At 55.6% G+C, this 21532-nt stretch overlaps 1 protein-coding gene across 4 annotated transcripts in view; it reads right to left on the bottom strand.

Moving 5' to 3' along the window:
* Positions 1–17791, bottom strand: part of LOC140902128 (RAC-beta serine/threonine-protein kinase) — a 51245-nt gene extending 33454 nt beyond the window's left edge. Inside the window, exons 1-8 of one of the 4 annotated variants that reach the window (XM_073321859.1) lie at positions 14664–14756; positions 13275–13362; positions 12055–12169; positions 10922–11003; positions 10135–10269; positions 7777–7923; positions 6351–6421; positions 1658–5048 (exon numbers count right to left, since the gene is read on the bottom strand). In XM_073321859.1, coding sequence (XP_073177960.1) covers positions 4554–5048; positions 6351–6421; positions 7777–7923; positions 10135–10269; positions 10922–11003; positions 12055–12169; positions 13275–13362; positions 14664–14754 — 1224 coding nt within the window. In that variant the 5' untranslated portion in view covers positions 14755–14756 and the 3' untranslated portion in view covers positions 1658–4553. Of the gene's footprint in view, positions 1–1657; positions 5049–6350; positions 6422–7776; positions 7924–10134; positions 10270–10921; positions 11004–12054; positions 12170–13274; positions 13363–14663; positions 14757–17693 lie in introns of those variants that run through there. The other 3 variants (XM_073321856.1, XM_073321854.1, XM_073321858.1) reach the window with 3 other exon arrangements.
* Positions 17792–21532: the final 3741 nt, after the last annotated feature.

Raw genomic sequence — 21532 nt, 5'->3', positions numbered from 1 at the left:
TTTCCATAGAGCATAATTGATTTTGGAGACGCAAACAGTGCGGGGTTAGGCTTAGGGTAGAAACAGGAACCCCGGGGTCCGGGGGGGGGGCTGATCCCCCCCCCAGCTGCCAGCAGAACCCTGAGTCCTGGGGGGGGGGCAGGGCCTGATCCCCCCCCCAGCAGAACCCTGAGTCCTGGGGGGGGCAGGGCCTGATCCCCCCCACCCCCCCAGCTGCCAGCAGAACCCTGAGTCCTGGGGGGGGGGCAGGGCCTGATCCCCCCCCCAGCAGAACCCTGAGTCCTGGGGGGGGGCAGGGCCTGATCCCCCCCCCAGCAGAACCCTGAGTCCTGGGGGGGGCAGGGCCTGATCCCCCCCACCCCCCCAGCTGCCAGCAGAACCCTGAGTCCTGGGGGGGGGCAGGGCCTGATCCCCCCCCCCAGCAGAACCCTGAGTCCTGGGGGGGGCAGGGCCTGATCCCCCCCACCCCCCCAGCTGCCAGCAGAACCCTGAGTCCTGGGGGGGGGGGGCAGGGCAGGGCCTGATCTCCATCCACCCCCTCCCCAGGAGAACCCCACAGCCTAGCCCCCACCAGGCACTAGCCCCACGCCCTCAGACACACATCCACCCTGCAGCAGGGCTGAGCCCAGCTCAGCCTGGTGCCTGCAGGACTCCTGGGGGTGTGCTAACCTCCCCTGGCTGTGCAGACACCTAGAAAGCGGATTTAGCAGTGAAATCAGCCTAGGGGTCCAGCCTAGGAGCGTTTGCTAGAGTGTATTTGCAACACACATCACAATTCTTGGGTTGCATCCTACACACTTTACAGTGTATATATTCCATACATCCCCTCCTCACCCCCACCCCAGGGCAGGGGGGAACACAGCAGCTGCTTACCAGCGCTGCTACGCTACCCCTTGGCACAGGAAGCAGAGATGGCAGTATCCCCACGGGGGGAAAGAGGGGGGCAGAACTCAGCAGCATCCTCAGTAAAGAGCTTGCTGAGCGAAGGAAGCACAGGGCGGGAAGGATGAAGCAACAGCAGTGAGGGCAGGTGGGTTAGACAGGTCAGACTAGCCGATCAGAAAGCTCCCTTCTGGCCCTGGGATCTGGTGAAGAGCAGGAGCAGGAAGACAAGTGTTAATTAAAACCCTCGGATTTTCTTTTGCCAGGCAACAGAGGAGAGACTAGCAAAACAACAGTGTCTCACAGACGCTGTTGGGCAGCACCGTGGTAGTTTTGCCCCAGGGAACAGAGTCAATGGAAAAACGGGGTACCTGCTACCGCAGATATTCAATACAAGCACAAACTCCCTTCAAAACTGCTAGGGGTAAAACGCTTTGAGCACCCTGGGCAGAAGGGGGTGGTTTAGTCTCTAGGAGCCAGAGTCGGACATCTCAAACTGGGACGAGGACTCCGGGTCCTTGCCCCCGGATTTGCCATGACCCTTCCTTGGGCAGGCCACCGCTGCACTCTGACTAGCAGTTTATCTGCAAGAGGGGGATAACGTCCACCATTGTGCAGCCCTTTTCACACGGAGGCTCTGAAGGTGCTCAGTAAGTCGATAGCACTATCCCTATCTGCAAGGCCACCCCAGACCATGACTTCTGCTTTAAAAGCAACCAAAGGGATTTCTGAGCAGCAGAGATCCATTAAAGCCCAAGGAGGGATGAGAGGAGTATGTCTTTTTTATGCTTTATTGCAACAGCACGTTGAATCCTTGAAGAATCCTGGCACGTGCCTTGAGTGCATTACACAAATCTCTACTGCCTCCTGGCCGCTGACTACACAATGTAGCCTGGGTGCAGATTTCATTCTCCTCCTTAAAAAAAGTGTTTTGCCTCCAACAGTGTAAAAACATTCAGAACACTTACCCCTCCTTTTGCAGGCACAACGAAAATGCTCAGTAATGGGTTATGCCATCTTTCCTATTTTGTCTTTGGGGGGGAAAAAAACCAAACTTCCCTTTCTTGGATCCAATAACCCCATCCCCTCCCTTCAGAAACACCCTGCAGCAAAGATTCTCCTCCTCATCTCCATCGCACAGCTGAACACTCCTGTTTTAACCCCGTTATAAAGCCTAAGGAGCCTGCAAAGTGGGCGTTTCACAAGAAAAGTTAGCACTTCAGAACAAACAGGAAGACCAATACAGGCAACCACTGAAAACCAGATTATAAAATAGAAAAGCTAAAGGGATGCAGTAAACCCACAGCAAAAAAGGCGACAGGATCTCCTTCAGGAGGAGGCCTATATCCAGAGACATTAAACCGCCTGTTTGGCTTAATAAAGAACAGTAGATAAAAGACGGAGGAATCGTTGTTTGGATTAACAGTCAGTCCTTCAGTCCAGCGCCTCAGCTGCAGTATCAACAGAGAGAGACCTGACACCGCACGACGACATGGCAGGCTAACGCAGCATTGGTGTTAGGGCAGAGGTGGTCTACAGTGACAACCACACTTAATCAGTTGGTAAGGAAGCCAACGGCAGCCACTCATCTTTGCTCCGGCGCCATGTCCCACAGATGCTCCCAGCATATCCGGCTATGCCAAGATGGAGCGTTGCCAGCTGGGGCCTATCTGGCAGGTTACACTCTCTTTAGTAAGATAACTCACTTAGCGCTAACCTAGTGCTCTTTACCCGAATATCCTGCAGCACTCACCAAGGGAGGGTGCGGCTGCACGCCATGCTCCAGGTCTGTGGGCTGCATGTGACCACCGTAGTCTGGTGTTCCAGCAGGTACAGAGCCAGGGAACCTCTCTCGGGACACTGCCAAGCTTTGTCTGTGAACTCCAGACAGCTGCCCAGCTAGCCTGACGGGCATTAACCTCTTCCCCGCTCCCCCAGTACCTACTAGGGAGGAGTAACCCCCTTTAGGGAGGGGAAGAGGGGAGCACAAACTGCCATTGGAACTAGCTGGCCCACAGCCCTGTGACTACCCTCTCTTCACGGAACAGGACAAGCTGCCCGTCATATGCTACGTTCTGACCGAGATGGGAGAGAGGACTCGGTCCTCGGCCTTTCCCCCAGGAGTGACAGCACCAACTGCACCCGTGGCTCTTCGATACAGGCACGTGTCCACTCGGAATGGGGCTTTGCGTGGGGTCCACCACACAGCATGGTAGCGACCCTGGCTCCTGTCCCAGGCTGGACACAGCAGCATAACCGTCTAGTCTCCCTACAGAAAATAATGTACAGGAGTCCTGCCTTTTAGGAAGGGGAGCAAGGCCTGTTGCCTTCCCTGGGGACAGAGAAGCTGAGACGTAACCAAAGCCAGACATCTGCCTTTGTATTTGCACATGTGCAAAATTACTTCACTGCTGAGTCTCCGGCCTACTCAAAACCAAGCCACTCAGCACGAGGGTGCTGAAATCCCTTCAGGAGAGGGCAGCTCTGCTGCCTCCGGGAAAGCAACGCCAGTATCTAGCCTCTGGGGATGAGGCCGATCGATCTGACCTGGGAAATCCGAAGAGAAAGCTGGCCCTGTGCAGAATTGGACAGCCTTTACAGTTTAGGGCAACTGGCCACTGAAGTCTGAACAAACTCTCTCCCCCTCCCCCGCAAACAAAATATTATTTCTTGAACTGACCAAACACATCCAGGCCACGCATACGCGTAGCATGCTCCTGGCAGACACTGGAGCTGCCCACGGACCTGTTAGAACCCATGCCACACCTCTCAGAGTGCAATGTCTGCACAGAGCCGGGTGGAAACCCATGCCTGGAACACAAGTGCAAGGCTGTACTGGGAAGAGGCAGGTGCAGCGAAGCTAGCAAAGGTACTAAGAAATGTTCGCACAAGAGCAGGCGTGAGGACGGAAGGAGAAGAGACATCTCCCGTGGTTCTTAGATTAATACTCTTGGACTGACAACATTCAAACAAACGTCTGCGCAGTGTCCTGGAGCCCTTACGTTTGGTTTTATAGGTTGCTAGGAAACCCTCTTAGACTCAAGAGTTCCAGCACAGTGTCCCCACTCCATATTATCTCTGTACGGAGACCTCGAGATGCTACTTCCTAGATACAGGCAAGAACCTGCAGAGGGAAAAAGATAGAAAAAAAGAATAGAAAAAAGCTTTCAGTGAACTTTAGCGCTGGTGAAAGGTGCTCGGACAACAGCCTGGGAGAAGAAAACCCTCCGTTATCCAGAGCCCAGGCTTCCGCCGTGCCGCAGACCCACTGAGGGAGTAGGGGCGTAGTCTCCATGGCCCATTCTCGCCTGGTCGTCTCTGCTGAGGCCTCCAGACAAGGGGGCTCACAACTGACACCAATTGTGATGGTTCTGTTTTGACGTAGGCACCCACCATGCAAGAATCCCAACTCATTTCACACAGCAGCTCGCACCCTTTGAGTTTAATGGTAAGGAATGAGCCAGGATCAGAGCAAACGCACACTCCACTCAAGCCAAGTTGGGTGTGGGCCAGGCGCCCCGATCCTGCCGAAGGAGACAGAGACGGGTCTCGGGGAATCCCCCACAGAGGGTTTCACGCACGTCAAGAGAGTGGTAACAATGCAGACGAAGGACAAAGTGGTTCGGACGCTAGCGGCCACAGAACCAAACCTTCCAGGCGCTTTTCACGGGTCAGTTTGCCTTCTTGCCCAGTCTTTTAAAGACACTAACAGTCCCTGTATTGTCCATCTGAGCGCTATAGATTTCACTGGTGCTGCTTACCTTAGCACTACCCAAAGTCCTCTTTAGAGTGACCCTGAATTGCGGCTCAGCTTTGTTCTTCGTGCTGGTGACGCTGCTGTCCTGGGCCTCAGTGGGCAGGGCGGGCTTGCCCAGTCTCTGTACGACACTGACTTTGGACGCTGATTCCGGCTTCTTTTCCTTCGCCGCCAGGCTAGTGCTCTTGTTGCCAAGTCGCCGAATGGTCGTCACAGCTGGTTTTGCCTCCGAGCTCGTGGCTTTTGCTTTGATGGTTACTCCTGGTTTGGCACTTTCCTTGCGTAAAGGCTTGGAGAGCTTCTTCAGGACCCCAGCATACTGCAGGACGGAGCAGTCATCGTCGCTCTCTGTGACTTTATCCTCCTCTGCCTCCAGTGTGTCCCCCAGTCGGCTGAAGACCCCTGTAGGCTGCAATGCATCCCAGGCATTAGTCACACATGCGCAAAAGGAATAAAAATGGGAAGGCAGTTTGGCCTAGTGGACTGAGAACTGGACTGGGACACAGGTTCTGTTCCCAGCTCCGCTATCTGCCTGCTGGGTGACCTGGGGAAAGTCCCCTTTCCGCACCATGCCTCAGTTTCCCCAAATGGGAGAAATTATATAGCCCTCTTTTGCAATGTGCTCCAAGATGCACTGACAAAAAGTGCTAGATCAGAGCAAGGGATTATTCTTCTCCTAAAACGGAGCATGGTCGGTAAAATATTCTTCCACTTCATGTTCATTGGAGAGAGCCATACAATTCTGGAGGGTTAATAATCACACGACCACCTTGCTCTGAGGTAGAAATTTCTGTCTCTAGATCTCAACACGAGATCAGTATCTAGCCCATAGCAGAGCTGGGGAAACTGAGGAACAGGGGGGCATGACTAGCCCAAGGTCACCCAGAGGTTGGTGGCAGAGCTGGGAACAGATCGCAGGATTCCTCAATCCCAGTCCAGCACCACCTCTCTGTTTCAGGTGCGCCTCAGGTTTTGATGTGAATGTGCTAACAGTGACAGGTGTTACGTGTCAACCATAGAGACCCAAGTCCTTCACCTCCAGAACAGGCAGAGAAGCATCAGGGCACGTGCTTCCCCCCTCCCCCGACATGCACACCATGGCCCAGAGGGGACCTTCGTTTCCGTGGATCATTTAACACCCTCTCTTGGTTAAGGCGGCCAACAAGGCCGCTAAGTATCGTGGTTATTTCTGTGACACGAGCACCTGTCCACTAGGAATGGATCCCAGACCTGAATCTTTTCACAGAGGCCGCAAACGGCCAGGGAGCGGAGGGTTTGCTCTCTCTGATTTAACGAACGCCAGCTGTAGCAGAAATGACCTGACCCCTTCTCAGCCTTTCAACTGTGGCTGCGGATCCTGAATGAATCGACGTGAAGGCAATGAAGGCGGCTGTGAGAACAGGAACGCTCAGGTTGGGAGCCCAAGTACACCAGCGATGGGCCACAGAGCGGTAACACCGAGCTGGAGGAGAAGGAGCTCCGAGACCCCCCCACCAACAGCATTTCTGCCCTGTGCGTGCAAAGCATACACGCCTGGTTATGACACCAGGAGCCAGACTGTCCCACCCTCACGGTGAGCCATGCCCTGGATTTCAATGGAACACAGAGCACAGCAAGGGACTTCTGGCCAGGACGCAGGGCGCTCGCAGCCCCTGTGCTCTCTCACAAGCTAGTCAGGTTCCACCACCATGGAAACACCCTTCCCTCTCACCTTATTCCCAGTGGTTGTGTCTGCCTTCATCTCAGCTCCCAGCCGGTCAAACACAGATGTCCTGGGCACACCTGGCAGCAGCAAAGATGAGAGAAGGGCTTTCAGGCTTCCACAAGAAGGAAACTGGGGAAGGTTTTAGGAAACCCACAAGGGGCATCACATCAGATGTGAGCCAAGTTCAGCAGGAAATGGCCACCTTGCCTCTATAAATACGCCCCCCGGCCCGTTGGCAGCAAATGCTGCAAACCCCACTGCAGACGGTACCCACACCGACATCCGAAGGAGAATATTTGACATGCCTCTCCCACTCTTCCTTCCAAAGGCTCACAAAGAGCTGCAAAGACTTCGTGTGCGCACAGCACTCCTAACATGCAGCCACCTCTGGAGTGGAGCACAGCGGCCAGGGTACAACATGCTGCTCGACATTGCGGGAAAGGAGCACTTGGCCAGGACTCTCACAGAAACCAGCCAGGTGCTCTCGGGCTCTCCGCATGACTCTCAACAGGACCTTGGCTTTCAGGCCTCCCTTGAAAGTCCCACATACACGAAGGCCTTGTCTAGGCTAAAAAGTTGTCCCCCTTCAACTATAGCAGCCTAACTGAATGTCCACAACCCCTCATGTGGACGCAGTGCCCAGATGCTTTACCCCAGTACAGCTATTTCCACATGGGGAGAGGAATAAGCTGTGCCAGTACAAGGCACCTCGGTACCCATAAATGCTTCCACACTAGGGGCTGTACCAGTATAACCACACTGTTAATGATATCACACCCACTAGTACCAACTCCATGTCTAGATCAGGCCTCATGTGTGTGACCCCTAGTTTGTCAGTCTCACAGGGCTGGTTCGACGTGGCTCGCCCCCCTTCCCCGTCACACGACCTCGTTGAGCGGGCGTGGAAGTACCGTTCACCTTCTATTTTACAAGCGTGTCTTAAGTACTAGGTCTCTGCTAATCACCAGCAGCCACATTCACTGTAAGACATCAGGGGGCAGGCAGTGCAGCTGTACCCATGTCAGACAGCAGAGACAAGGGGAGTGAGGTAATAGCTTTTGCTGGACCAACTTCTGCTGGTGAGAGACAAGCACAGAGCTCTTCTTCAGGGCTGGGAAGCGTACCTGGAGCGTCACAACTAACTACAGGGTGGAACAGATTGTTTAGCATAAGTCGCTAGCACAGATCGTAAGACTGACTGTGCTAAACTCTGTTCCGCCTTGCACTTTGCTGGGAGTTCCTTCCCAGCCCTGATGGAGGGCTCTGTGTGACTGGAAAGCTGGTCTCTCTCACCACCAGAAGTTGGTCCAATAAAAGATATGAGCTCCTCCACCTGGTCTCTCTTGATGCGGGGTTCGTCCATGTGCCAAATGGATCTGGGGAAGGCACAGACACACACTTTGCCAAGGGGCTAAGAACATACCAGTGGTACCTTTTGCTGCCTGCTGTTCCAGGATTTTCTTAGTCCTGGGCGTGGTACCTTTTGGCATGTTGATGATGTACTTCCCTTCCATCTCCGCTGTAACTCGTCGTCGCTTCACCGGGCCCACCAGGCTCTCGTCCGCTGGATCGCATAAAGCTGGGGAAAAGCCAAAGGGGAGAAGAGATCAGACTCTGCTAACTCCAGCTTTACCCCATCAGCTCCCGCACTCCGGGGACCCTGCTGGATAAAGCGTTTTGCTTCCAGAGGCTCGGGGCAGAGGAGTCAATATTTAGGGACGGATTAAGGCAGACAGCTCTGCAGCCCCACCAGTCACACTTTGTGGCCAGAGTTGAGTACCCTAGAGCAGCTGTGATGCACTCTCTGCTCTCCAGAAGGCCTGCAGAGAAGGCAGCTGCTTGGCCTCAGTGACTGGCAGATCCACTGCAGATGAACAGTTTGGGGAAAGAGAAAGAGACCCATCAAAGAACACTACGGACACTGCATCCCATGCTGCACTTGGTTCCTCTCCTGGGCTGTAGCGTCACTGGTGACCACACCGCACTGCTCAGGAGTGGATCTGGTAGAACTAACTGAAGTCTCCACAAGGAGACCTCACTCCAAAGCTCCCTCCACTGCTTCATCCCCAGAACTGGGGCAGGGCTGCCAGCTGCTCTGGGTGTGCCAATTCAGCTATCCGTGAGGCCATTTGCTCTGTTCCAGCCGGTCTTCCCACGAACTAGTCTGAGCTCCCTGTTCCATCCAAAGAGCTTTTGGGAGATCATTACATGACCCAGAAGGTTCCCTGGTCACCACTTCTGCCCAGAGGCCTTTATGCAGTGATTTAAGAACACGGTTGGGTTTATTTCTGTGGCCCTGTTTTTCCACCATATTCCTTTCATACAGGACCCAGCTAATAATGAGGCAACTACAAAACCAGAGTTGCTAAGTACATTTCAGTGCTGGACTTTGGATCAGAACTGGCAGAAATATTCCCCCAAAGTCCCCGTGCAGTGCAGATCACCTGTGACCAGCTGCCATTTGAGTAGGACTTTAGCATTAGCAGGCCTGCCAGCCGTGGGACTGACATCCTCTATCCAACAAAGTACATACAGGGGGTAGCCCTGGAGGGAGCCCCCGCATCCCCCAGGAGAGCTCGCTCTCTGCTGATCATGCAGCCCTTGGCTCCCCTGCTGGGAATATTGACAACCACTTATTGTTGTTAGTTGTGGGGGTGGATTTCAGCGAAGGGAATATCTGTCCTCTGGGACCTGGACTGAGACCCCCATTGATAGATTTGGAGTTGCCTGTAACGATCTATGAATTTTATATGCTCTATATGTTTGTCTGAGTATTGCAGAAATGTTTACTGTTATGCACACACTGCATTAATTCAGTAACCAGGGGGACAGGAAACTACCTAGGAAAACAGACAACAGCCCAGATAGGAGCCCCATAGCAAACACCCCAGACAATTAACTGTGATATGCTGTCGCCAAACCCAGCTTTCCCAGAACTGGGACACACAGAGTTCAGGAATGGGGAAGAGCTCAAAAGCCTGAGGTGGATTTAAAGAAACATGCTCCGTGGAGGGGAGAGAGATTGGTTTGGATAGACAGTTAACGGGGAGAAACTGCCCCCCGACTTCCTGAGGCTGAGGGTGATGAGGAAGCTGAGTCTGCTAGGGTCTCTGCCAAAGGAAGACGAGCCTCTAGGCAGGTAAACACCCATGTGGGCTTTTTTCTGTTTTAAGCTCTATTCTCTTGTTAGGCCGGGTTCCTCCTGCTGAGATTAAACAAAGCTCTGTTTTAAGAGGGCTGGTTGGGGTCACTGTGTCCAGTGCTGGTCACAAGCCCCAGAGGAACAGACCTGTGGCTTCTGAGGTCAGTAGCACCTGCTGGGCATAAGCACAGTGCCATAGCCTCGTATCCCAGTCTGAGAGCGGGAGAATCCTGAGGGAACAGGTGCACTTGGACAAGACCACAAGAGGGGACAGAGGGGCAGAAATTCCTGAACCATGACCACCACCAACAGCGACTAGATGGCAGCACCTCTAGACTAGGCTGGATCTGAACTGGTGACCTGGAAGTGGGAGGTTATGGATATAATAGCAATTTTGAGACCCCCCCCCCTCCAATTATTTAGAACGGTAATTTACATTTACACAGCACCTTACAGGCCCATATCACAAAACATAATCAGTAATCACACAACCAGGCAGAAATCACCACGCTCACCACTGAAACGCAACCAGCTCTGGGGTGGAGCACAGCAGCGGGTAAGTAGCTCACAGCAACAGTACCTAACACTTTAGAATAATGAGAGAAAAAAAGAGCTCCCAATGCTGCATTTCAGAGGTTTCCCTCATACCTGCTTTTGCGTTCTTCACAGCCATTTTGTTGGACACAGTAACAGAGATTTTGGACGTACTGGTGTCGGGTCTACGGACAGGGGTAGCAGGTGGCGAATCTCGGCTTAAACTGTTAGCGATCATACGGGTGGCAGCTGGAAGGCAAGAATAGCTGGTGACAGAGCTACATCAGGCACCGGTGACGTATTCCTAGCGTACATGACGGAGCGGGGCTCCTGTTCTGCTCCCTAGCTCCCAACCCCCAGGGGCTTGGTCAGGCTGAGAAGGAAAAAGCATCCCTGTGTGCTAGCCCTGCCCCGTTAAACAACGGAGTGGTGCAGAGGACGACGGGTATTACAATTGCTGCCTACACCCCAGGAAAGCAGGAGAGCCAGCAACGAAGTCATTTCCCAAGCAATTCTAGTACCATATTCATAAAGACAAGAGACTGCGTCCTGGGAAGCTAAAAGCCACTAAGCTGAGAGTGGCCAAAGCGTGGCCCAGACAATGGCACCCTCCTTTGAATACAGAAGAGCAGCCCATAGGCAACATCAGGCCTAGTGGGAATCACCAGACAGACAGAATCAAGCCAGCGCATCTTCTGCTGGGACCTGAGGTCTCCATGGGCTACAGATCAGTACTGAAGATGAAGACAGCTGCCACATGCTCCAGCATATGTAGATTAGGTGTGAGACTCCCTTTCGGAGGAGACGCGAGGCGGAACACCGGAGCTTAGGAGGGGGAAGGAGAGACCCGATTTACGGCACGTGCCGAAGCCCAGGGTCGGTCCCGCGGGCCTGTACGTACCGCTGGTGGTGCTCCTGCGGCGCTCGGACTGCGCACTTGGCTGGTTGGAGGACACCGATTCAGTAGCTGCCTTGCACATCTCCTAAAAGAGACCAAGGCGATTTCCCATTCGACAGGATTTCCCGTCACCCTTGCTCTCCCTGACAGCGTGGAGGCAAAGTCCCAATGCAATATGAAGGCTCCGTTCAAGCAGAGCAAACACCCGCATGGCTCTCGGACTCCCCTCGGGATGGTTCTTAGGGCTGAAGCAGCATGGACACCCGGCTCCCTCAGATGGGCCGGAAGGCTCCAAACAGGCCAATACAGCGTAAGAGCCGCTCTCTGCCCAGGGTTTGGCATAGGAATGAGCTTATGTCTAGCACTTTCCCCTCACCTCTCAAGTTCAGCATTCATCGGGAAGTGAGCACTGTCTAGTGCTCAGAGAAAGGGGCCAGAGTCAGAACTCCTGGGTTCTATTCCAAACTCTGCCAGTAACTTGCTATGTGACCCCAGTCATGCAGCCTTACGTCGCTGCCTCGCTTTACTCCATACACAAAACGGGGGCATAGGCTCCCCTCCTACGCCACTGGACTGTTGTCCAGCCTGGCTGTGTGGGTTCAGAGCAGGCGGAGAGCTTTAAACGGAAGGTGCTATGGGAATGCGTTAGAACACTAGGAAGGGTTTCATGGGCTGCCACATCTTTAAAATTCATAACTATTAAGGCCAGAACAGACCACTATCATCCAGTCTGGCCTCCTGCACAACACAGGCCAGAGGGTTTACCCCAGTGAGTCCTGGATCCAGCCCAGTAGCTGGCAATTGAAAGAAAGAAGAATCCAGCCTTGAGCTGAAGTCTCCAAATCCTGGAGACTCCACCACACCCTTTGGAAAGCTGTCCCGATGGTTAATTATCCTCACTTTCCAATGTGAGCCTTGCTTCTGGGGAAATCCAGAGGCATTCCCAAAGGGCAGAAGTCACTGAAGTTTAGAAAATTTGATTCCTAGACTATTTTACACCCTGTGGTTCAAAAGCCTGGCACCAAGCTCCGGCTGTCCAAACAGAAAAGCCTACTTGAGCTCACACTGATGAGGAAGAGTGCAAACCAACCAACTGGTGTGACCAGTGCAAACCAACCCACCGACAGACAGATTACCTGTCTGTAAACAACTTTAGCGTGCTTGAGGATAGCGATAATATCCCCCACCACCGTGATCCCTAGCTCATTCATGATCTCCTTGTTCAGGTCCAGCAGCATGTTCTTCTGGATTCTGTAGAGAACAAAGCATGGAGCAAATACTTCATCAATGGGTAAAGACTTTCCACACCCTACACTGGAGGATCTCGAAGTGTTTACAAGTTAACTGACCCTCATGAACCCCATGCAAGATAATTAAAGTACAAAAAGATCATATCTCAGCTCTGCGATGGAGGGCAGCAGCTGGTAACAGAACGCAGCTAGGCTTCACAATGCTGGAAGGGAAAGAGAATCAGGTATCCGATTAATATTAATGTAACTAATTAAGCAGACTGGAATTTGGCTAGGACACCAGGGCTAATACCCTTTCTTTCTCCTGCAAAATATATCATAGGATCTACATGCCCACAAGTGCTGGGAAGCTCAGGGTCAGATCATCTGACAGAAGTCTCATGTGTCACCCCTGCTGGGGGACCAAGGAGCGCTGCTGAAAGGCTGGAGCGAAGAGCTATGTCCATTCCTCCCAGCAAAAGAATACTGGTGCAATGTGAGCAGCATCCTCACTGGGGCTGCAGGGTGTGGAGCCCAGGACTCCGCACAGAACGATGGGGACTAGAACGGCTAGGAGCAAGATTCCAAGGCCAGAAGGGACCACTGTGAACACTAGTCTGACCCCCTGTAGAGCACAGGCCAGAGACCTGCCGCGCATGTTTAGAAAAACATCCAATCCTGATTTAAACTGGCAGTGATGGAGAATCCCCCACACCCCTGGGGAAGATGTTCCAATGCTAATTATCCTCCAACAATTAATTACCCAAGAGATTCTTTAGTGGCAAACTTGTCCCTCCCACCCAGAAAGGAAGTCCCTATTCAACTCAAGAGACGTTTAACTCACCCTGAGACAATTAATACTTAACATACACAGGGCTATTTACACCTGCAAGGTATTCTAAAAGCAGCATGTCTTCTCACCCGCTGAGGCAGGGAGCAGGGACGTGAGCTGCCGTAAGCACAGAGAGCGCCCGAAGTTTAGCATGTATCCCTTTCCTTTAGCCTGGGCTAATGAAGAAATAAGTCTGCCGCTGACACTGTGAAGCATGTTCAGTTCAGGATGTTCATGTCCACTATTTTATTTTAAGTGATGGAAAATGGTTGCCTGTGTCTCGCTGAAGCCTCACCTGTTATCCACAAACATAACCGCATAGTTGACAGCAGGGCCTGGAGGAATCCCAGCTTCCTTAAAAAACTGAATCCACTCAGATGTAGCTGAAAGATGCAAGACACAAAACAGATCCTAAGTAATGCGATTAAATTAACAGCAGTCTGCTCTGATGCCCTCGAACCAGGCAGAGATCTGACAAGAGCTGCAGGCCCCCAGAGTAGTCATCCTGCCAGCCAATACATGCAGTGGCAGTGACAACTGCTTGAGACACAGGGAGAGAGAAACAGACAAAAAATAGAGAAATCATAAATCACCATAACACGATAGCCTGTGGATGATCAGAAAACACTGCCCATTGTGCTGACCAACATGGTCTCATCATTGCCTGATACTCCCTGGCTGGCTGTCGTCTCGTTTGACACTTCCATTGTTTACTCATTGGGGCAGGCACCATCTCTCTGTTGTGGCTGTGCAGTGCCTCCCACAGGGAAACTACAACCTGATGCACTGTAGGTCAGTTAGATGCATCTCCTGGGCTCCTGGCAAGTCACTACTCTGGCCCTCAGGCAAACCTTTGAGTCCCCACAGTGCTACTTGGAAAGTCCTGAGACTCCCACACAGCAGCAGGGTAAATCAGTACCAAGCAGGTGCCTTCCTTCCCTCCCTCTAGCCAGTTTTGTGTAGATTCAACATTATTCTTTCATGAAGATGTTGGTGTTACTTCTCTGGGGGGAGGAAAAGAATCAGTGGGTGGCTAAACCTTTACGAGCCACAAATCATCACACAGCTATTACTGAAAATGCTTCACTGCAGCTTCCTTATCCATCAAATTCTTAGTCATTTGGAAACACAGAGAGGAGAGAGAAACCTAAATTAAAGCAGCATCACATCATCAGCTGGTACATTCAATCTGAAAGCATGGAATGTATTCTAAGCTCAAGCTTCATGAAGTAAAGTGAGAATGAAACAAAACTAAGAATTAAAGTACAAACTCTTCATAATCCACCCTCAAGTTTATCAGAATTGCAGAGGACTCTAAACAACAGCAGGACATTATGCTCTATGTGCTGCAACAGGCAGTGGAGTCACGAGCTTTATCTCTGGATTTCCTGGCCTTTGGAGGTTTCAGTCATGATCGTAATGTCACTTCAGTATCTTTTCTGTGGTTTAGCACACAGATCCCTGGCACCACATGCCGAGCATTCACAGCTGCTGTCACACATCAGCCTGGCTGCTCAAGCACCAGCCGCTGAATTCCTCTGACATTTAAATATGCCACAAAAGTTAGCGATAAAATCTGCTCTTCTGAGCACCTTTACGCCAGGGCTATCGTCTTACTGAGATCTCTGTTTACACAAGAAGGGGGATACCTTCAAAAATCAAAATAGCCTCATTTCAGACTTACCCATTGTAACTGACACCATTGTGGGAAATCCAGAAAGACCCCGGCGGGGCCTGGCTATCACGTTGGTGAAAAGCCTGCAATGAAGCAACATATTATTAAGGCAACTGTGCTTCACAAATGACGCAGGCAGAATTCCATCGCTGGCATTCATGGAACAAGAATAGCCCATTACCCACTCCCAGGCCAGGAGTTTAAAGCACAACGCCCCCAGTCTGGTTCTACAATGGCGGCTCTTATGACAAGAAGGGATTTTTGACAGACCACGTTAGGCTCTCGTCCTTTGCCCTGGGCTACAAATACTTCAGTGCTTTTTAAAGAGGCAGCCGCAGAGGGCAGTGGCAGCTCATGGAGACCATGCAGACGCACATGGTGACAATGGTGGTCAGTTTCCTGTATATCCTGTCCCTAGCTCATTATTTGAGAGCATTTTTAGGATCATGATCTGGTTGCTAAGATTTCCTTCTCTCCTGCAGCTTGTCTCCCCCTCGAGGTCATGATTCTCTGTCATTATCCCTCCAGGGTCTTGTTATCATGCACTGCTGGAGCAAATGAACATCTACTTCGGACCCGCGCTTCCAGAGGGTTCAGAGCGGGGCCTGCTGCTCTGGCAGCGTACGGTGACTTGAGTGGGTGCTTGGTGAGCATGTTCGCTTGCCTGGCTGGGACTATTTCCCTATTAGAGAAGGGGACAGAGATTTCCATGCTTCAGCCAGCGAATGAAAGTTAAAAAATGGACGGGCCGCGGCCACAGGAACCAATAACTAGCAGCTGCTCACCAGGCTTTCTGAGGGCTGGAATCAGGGCTGGGACCTCGAGAGCTCGGCTAGCCCAAAGCCCTGCACTCAAGGCAGGAGGGCTGGTCCCACCATGATTCCAGCTGGACCAGCAAGAGTGGCTGGTTTTGTGGGGCCACTGCCTGGGTTCAAACCGCCCCCCCCGCCCCGGCTAGGGACACAAACTGCTTAGTCTAATGCAGGAGATCAGGAACCCACGACCCCTGCCCCACGACCCCTCTCAAATCCCCAGGAATTTCTCCCCCCTAAAATCCTCAGTAGCCACCTCGCCCTCCATGTGCTGAGCGAATTCCTCCCCGATAGTTCCCCAGACTCCCCACAGTCCCATCCCCAGCCCCCCCACTCTCCCTCAGACACCCCCCATGCCCCGACACCCCCTAGTCACCATGGCCCCCGCCCCCATCCCCTGCCCCCCAACTCTCCCCCAGACCCCCCCGTGCCCCCCATCACCACGGCCCCGCCCCCATCCCCTGCCCCCCAACTCTCCCCCAGACTCCCCCTCGTCACCACGGCCCCGCCCCCATCCCCTGCCCCCCAACTCTCCCCCAGACCCCCCCGCGCCCCCCGTCACCACGGCCCCGCCCCCATCCCCTGCCCCCCAACTCTCCCCCAGACCCCCCCCGTAACCACGGCCCCGCCCCCCAACTCTCCCCCAGACCCCCCCGCGCCCCCCGTCACCACTGCCCCGCCCCCATCCCCTGCCCCCCAACTCTCCCCCAGACTCCCCCTCGTCACCACGGCCCCGCCCCATCCCCTGCCCCCCAACTCTCCCCCAGACCCCCCCGCGCCCCCCGTCACCACAGCCCCGCCCCATCCCCTGCCCCCCAACTCTCCCCCAGACCCCCCCGTCACCACGGCCCCGCCCCCCCGCTCTCCCCCAGACACCCCCCATGCCCCGACACCCCCTAGTCACCATGGCCCCCGCCCCCATCCCCTGCCCCCCAACTCTCCCCCAGACCCCCCCGCGCCCCCCGTCACCACTGCCCCGCCCCCATCCCCTGCCCCCCAACTCTCCCCCAGACTCCCCCTCGTCACCACGGTCCCGCCCCCATCCCCTGCCCCCCAACTCTCCCCCAGACTCCCCCGCGCCCCCCGTCACCACGGCCCCGCCCCATCCCCTGCCCCCCAACTCTCCCCCAGACCCCCCCGTAACCACGACCCCGCCCCCCAACTCTCCCCCAGACCCCCCCGCGCCCCCCGTCACCACTGCCCCGCCCCCATCCCCTGCCCCCCAACTCTCCTCCAGACCCCCCCGCGCCCCCCGTCACCACGGCCCCGCCCCATCCCCTGCCCCCCAACTCTCCCCCAGACCCCCCCGCGCCCCCGTCACCACTGCCCCGCCCCATCCCCTGCCCCCCAACTCTCCCCCAGACCCCCCCGCGCCCCCGTCACCACTGCCCCGCCCCCATCCCCTGCCCCCCAACTCTCCCCCAGACTCCCCCGCGCCCCCCCCGTCACCACTGCCCCGCCCCCATCCCCTGCCCCCCAACTCTCCCCCAGACTCCCCCGCGCCCCCCCGTCACCACTGCCCCGCCCCCATCCCCTGCCCCCCAACTCTCCCCCAGACTCCCCCGCGCCCCCCCGTCACCACGGCCCCGCCCCCATCCCCTGCCCCCCAACTCTCCCCCAGACCCCCCCGTCACCACGGCCCCGCCCCCATCCCCTGCCCCCCAACTCTCCCCCAGACCCCCCCGCGCCCCCCCGTCACCACGGCCCCGCCCCCATCCCCTGCCCCCCAACTCTCCCCCAGACCCCCCCGCGCCCCCTCGTCACCACGGCCCCGCCCCCATCCCCTGCCCCCCAACTCTCCCCCAGACCCCCCCGTCACCACGGCCCCGCCCCCCCGCTCTCCCCCAGACCCCCCCGCGCCCCCCGTCACCACTGCCCCGCCCCCATCCCCTGCCCCCCAACTCTCCCCCAGACTCCCCCGCGCCCCCCCGTCACCACTGCCCCGCCCCCATCCCCTGCCCCCCAACTCTCCCCCAGACTCCCCCGCGCCCCCCCGTCACCACGGCCCCGCCCCATCCCCTGCCCCCCAACTCTCCCCCAGACCCCCCCGCGCCCCCTCGTCACCACTGCCCCGCCCCCATCCCCTGCCCCCCAACTCTCCCCCAGACCCCCCCGCGCCCCCTCGTCACCACGGCCCCGCCCCCATCCCCTGCCCCCCAACTCTCCCCCAGACCCCCCCGTCACCACGGCCCCGCCCCCCCGCTCTCCCCCAGACCCCCCCGCTCACCGCCGCGCCGGCCCGGCCTCTCCGCTGCTCCGCGGGGCCCGGAGCCAGGCCCAGCCGGAAGCGCCGACCAGCGAGAACAGGAAGTGGCCTCCCCTGCGGCCCGCGCAGAGCCGCCTCTAGGCGGCGGGAACCATAGAGCGCGGGGCGGCCTCGGCCTCGGCCCCGCCCCCTGGGCCTGGCGGCGCACGGTCACCCCTGCCCCGCGCCTGCGCGACCGGAGCCCGGCGCCTGGGTTCCCTCCCGGCCCTGGGCGGGGCTGGGGCCCGGACGCCTGGGTTCCCTCCCGGCCCTGGGCGGGGCTGGGGCCCGGACGCCTGGGTTCCCTCCCGGCCTTGGGCGGGGAGTGGGGGCCCGGACGCCTGGGTTCCCTCCCGGCCTTGGGCGAGGAGTGGGGGCCCGGACGCCTGGGTTCCCTCCCGGCCCTGGGAGAGGAGTGGGGGCCCGGACGCTTGGGTTCCCTCCCGGCCTTGGGCGGGGAGTGGGGGCCCAGACGCGTGAGTTCTCTCGCGGCCCTGGGAGAGGAGTGGGGGCCCGGACGCCTGGGTTCCCTCCCGGCCCTGGGCGGGGCTGGGGCCCGGACGCCTGGGTTCCCTCCCGGCCCTGGGCGGGGCTGGGGCCCGGACGCCTGGGTTCCCTCCCGGCCCTGGGCGGGGCTGGGGCCCGGACGCCTGGGTTCCCTCCCGGCCCTGGGCGGGGCTGGGGCCCGGACGCCTGGGTTCCCTCCCGGCCCTGGGCGGGGCTGGGGCCCGGACGCCTGGGTTCCCTCCCGGCCCTGGGCGGGGCTGGGGCCCGGACGCCTGGGTTCCCTCCCGGCCCTGGGCGGGGCTGGGGCCCGGACGCCTGGGTTCTCTCCCGGCCTTGGGCGGGGAGTGGGGGCCCGGACGCCTGGGTTCCCTCCCGGCCCTGGGAGAGGAGTGGGGGCCCGGACGCTTGGGTTCCCTCCCGGCCTTGGGCGGGGAGTGGGGGCCCGGACGCCTGGGTTCCCTCCCGGCCCTGGGAGAGGAGTGGGGGCCCGGACGCTTGGGTTCCCTCCCGGCCCTGGGAGAGGAGTGGGGGCCCGGACGCGTGAGTTCTCTCCCGGCCCTGGGAGAGGAGTGGGGGCCCGGACGCCTGGGTTCCCTCCCGGCCCTGGGCGAGGAGTGGGGGCCCGGACGCCTGGGTTCCCTCCCGGCCCTGGGCTGGGGGGTGGGGCCCGGACGCCTGGGTTCCCTCCCGGCCCTGGGCTGGGGTGGGGTCTCGTGGTTAGGGCTGGGAGCCCGGACGCCTGGGTTCTTGTCCCCAGCTCTTGCCACAAACTCCCTAGCCCAGCACCCTGTGTCATCATAGAAGATCAGGGCTGGAAGGAACCTCAGGAGGCATCTAGTCCAACCCCCTGCTCAGAGCAGGACCAAGCCCCCACAACTCATCCCAGCCAGGGCTTTGTCAAGCCAGGCCTTAAAAACCTCCAAGGAAGGAGACAAATGTGTGGCCCAAGGAATCTTCTCCACTCGCTCAGCAGGGTGGCAGCATTTCCCAGCCCTGGGTGCAGATAATGGCCCCACGCTGCAAAGCAGGGGAGCGGCCAGCCCTTGTGTCTTTGGGGCATATCCCGGCACCTCTGTGCCTCAGTTTCCCTCTCTGTAAAACAAGGATCCGCACCCCTCCTCCCAGGTGGAGCAGGCCTGATCTTGAAGTACGTGACAGACACTGTAATAACAAAAAGAAAAGGAGTACTTGTGGCACCTTAGAGACTAACCAATTTATTTGAGCATGAGCTTTCGTGAGCTACAGCTCACTTCATCAGATGTTTACCGTGGAAACTGCAGCAGACTTTATATACACACAGAAATCATGAAACAATACCTCCTCCCACCCCACTGTCCTGCTGGTAATAGCTTATCTAAAGTGATCAACAGGTGGGCCATTTCCAGCACAAATCCAGGTTTTCTCACCCTCCACCCCCCCACACAAATTCACTCTCCTGCTGGTGCTAGCCCATCCAAAGTGACAACTCTTTACATAATCAAGTCGGGCTATTTCCTGCATAGATCAAGGTTTTCTCACATCCCCCCCACCCCCATACACACACAAACTCACTCTCCTGCTGGTAATAGCTCATCTAAACTGACCATTTTCCAGGTTTAAATCCAAGTTAAACCAGAACATCTGGGGGGGGGGGGTAGGAAAAAACAAGAGGAAACAGGCTACCTTGCATAATGACTTAGCCACTCCCAGTCTCTATTTAAGCCTAAATTAATAGTATCCAATTTGCAAATGAATTCCAATTCAGCAGTTTCTCGCTGGAGTCTGGATTTGAAGTTTTTTTGTTTTAAGATAGCGACCTTCATGTCTGTGATTGCGTGACCAGAGAGATTGAAGTGTTCTCCGACTGGTTTATGAATGTTATAATTCTTGACATCTGATTTGTGTCCATTTATTCTTTTACGTAGAGACTGTCCAGTTTGACCAATGTACATGGCAGAGGGGCATTGCTGGCACATGATGGCATAGATCACATTGGTGGATGTGCAGGTGAACGAGCCTCTGATAGTGTGGCTGATGTTATTAGGCCCTGTGATGGTGTCCCCTGAATAGATATGTGGGCACAATTGGCAACGGGCTTTGTTGCAAGGATAAGTTCCTGGGTTAGTGGTTCTGTTGTGTATGTGGTTGTTGGTGAGTATTTGCTTCAGGTTGCGGGGCTGTCTGTAGGCAAGGACTGGCCTGTCTCCCAAGACTTGTGAGAGTGTTGGGTCATCCTTTAGGATAGGTTGTAGATCCTTAATAATGCGTTGGAGGGGTTTTAGTTGGGGGCTGAAGGTGATGGCTAGTGGCGTTCTGTTATTTTCTTTGTTAGGCCTGTCCTGTAGTAGGTAACTTCTGGGAACTCTTCTGGCTCTATCAATCTGTTTCTTTACTTCTGCAGGTGGGTATTGTAGTTGTAAGAAAGCTTGACAGAGATCTTGTAGGTGTTTGTCTCTGTCTGAGGGGTTGGAGCAAATGCGGTTGTATCGCAGAGCTTGGCTGTAGACGATGGATCGTGTGGGCCTAATAACATCAGCCACACTATCAGAGGCTCGTTCACCTGCACATCCACCAATGTGATCTATGCCATCATGTGCCAGCAATGCCCCTCTGCCATGTACATTGGTCAAACTGGACAGTCTCTACGTAAAAGAATAAATGGACACAAATCAGATGTCAAGAATTATAACATTCATAAACCAGTCGGAGAACACTTCAATCTCTCTGGTCACGCAATCACAGACATGAAGGTCGCTATCTTAAAACAAAAAAACTTCAAATCCAGACTCCAGCGAGAAACTGCTGAATTGGAATTCATTTGCAAATTGGATACTATTAATTTAGGCTTAAATAGAGACTGGGAGTGGCTAAGTCATTATGCAAGGTAGCCTGTTTCCTCTTGTTTTTTCCTACCCCCCCCCCCCAGATGCTCTGGTTTAACTTGGATTTAAACCTGGAGAGTGGTCAGTTTAGATGAGCTATTACCAGCAGGAGAGTGAGTTTGTGTGTGTATGGGGGTGGGGGGGATGTGAGAAAACCTTGATCTATGCAGGAAATAGCCCGACTTGATTATGTTAAGAGTTGTCACTTTGGATGGGCTAGCACCAGCAGGAGAGTGAATTTGTGTGGGGGGGTGGAGGGTGAGAAAACCTGGATTTGTGCTGGAAATGGCCCACCTGTTGATCACTTTAGATAAGCTATTACCAGCAGGACAGTGGGGTGGGAGGAGGTATTGTTTCATGATTTCTGTGTGTATATAAAGTCTGCTGCAGTTTCCACGGTAAACATCTGATGAAGTGAGCTGTAGCTCACGAAAGCTCATGCTCAAATAAATT

Source organism: Lepidochelys kempii, chromosome 23, assembly GCF_965140265.1.
Source record: "Lepidochelys kempii isolate rLepKem1 chromosome 23, rLepKem1.hap2, whole genome shotgun sequence".
NCBI classification, from domain to species: domain Eukaryota; kingdom Metazoa; phylum Chordata; order Testudines; family Cheloniidae; genus Lepidochelys; species Lepidochelys kempii.
Note: the sequence above shows the minus strand (reverse complement) of the source record. Positions and strands in the feature narration are given on the sequence as shown.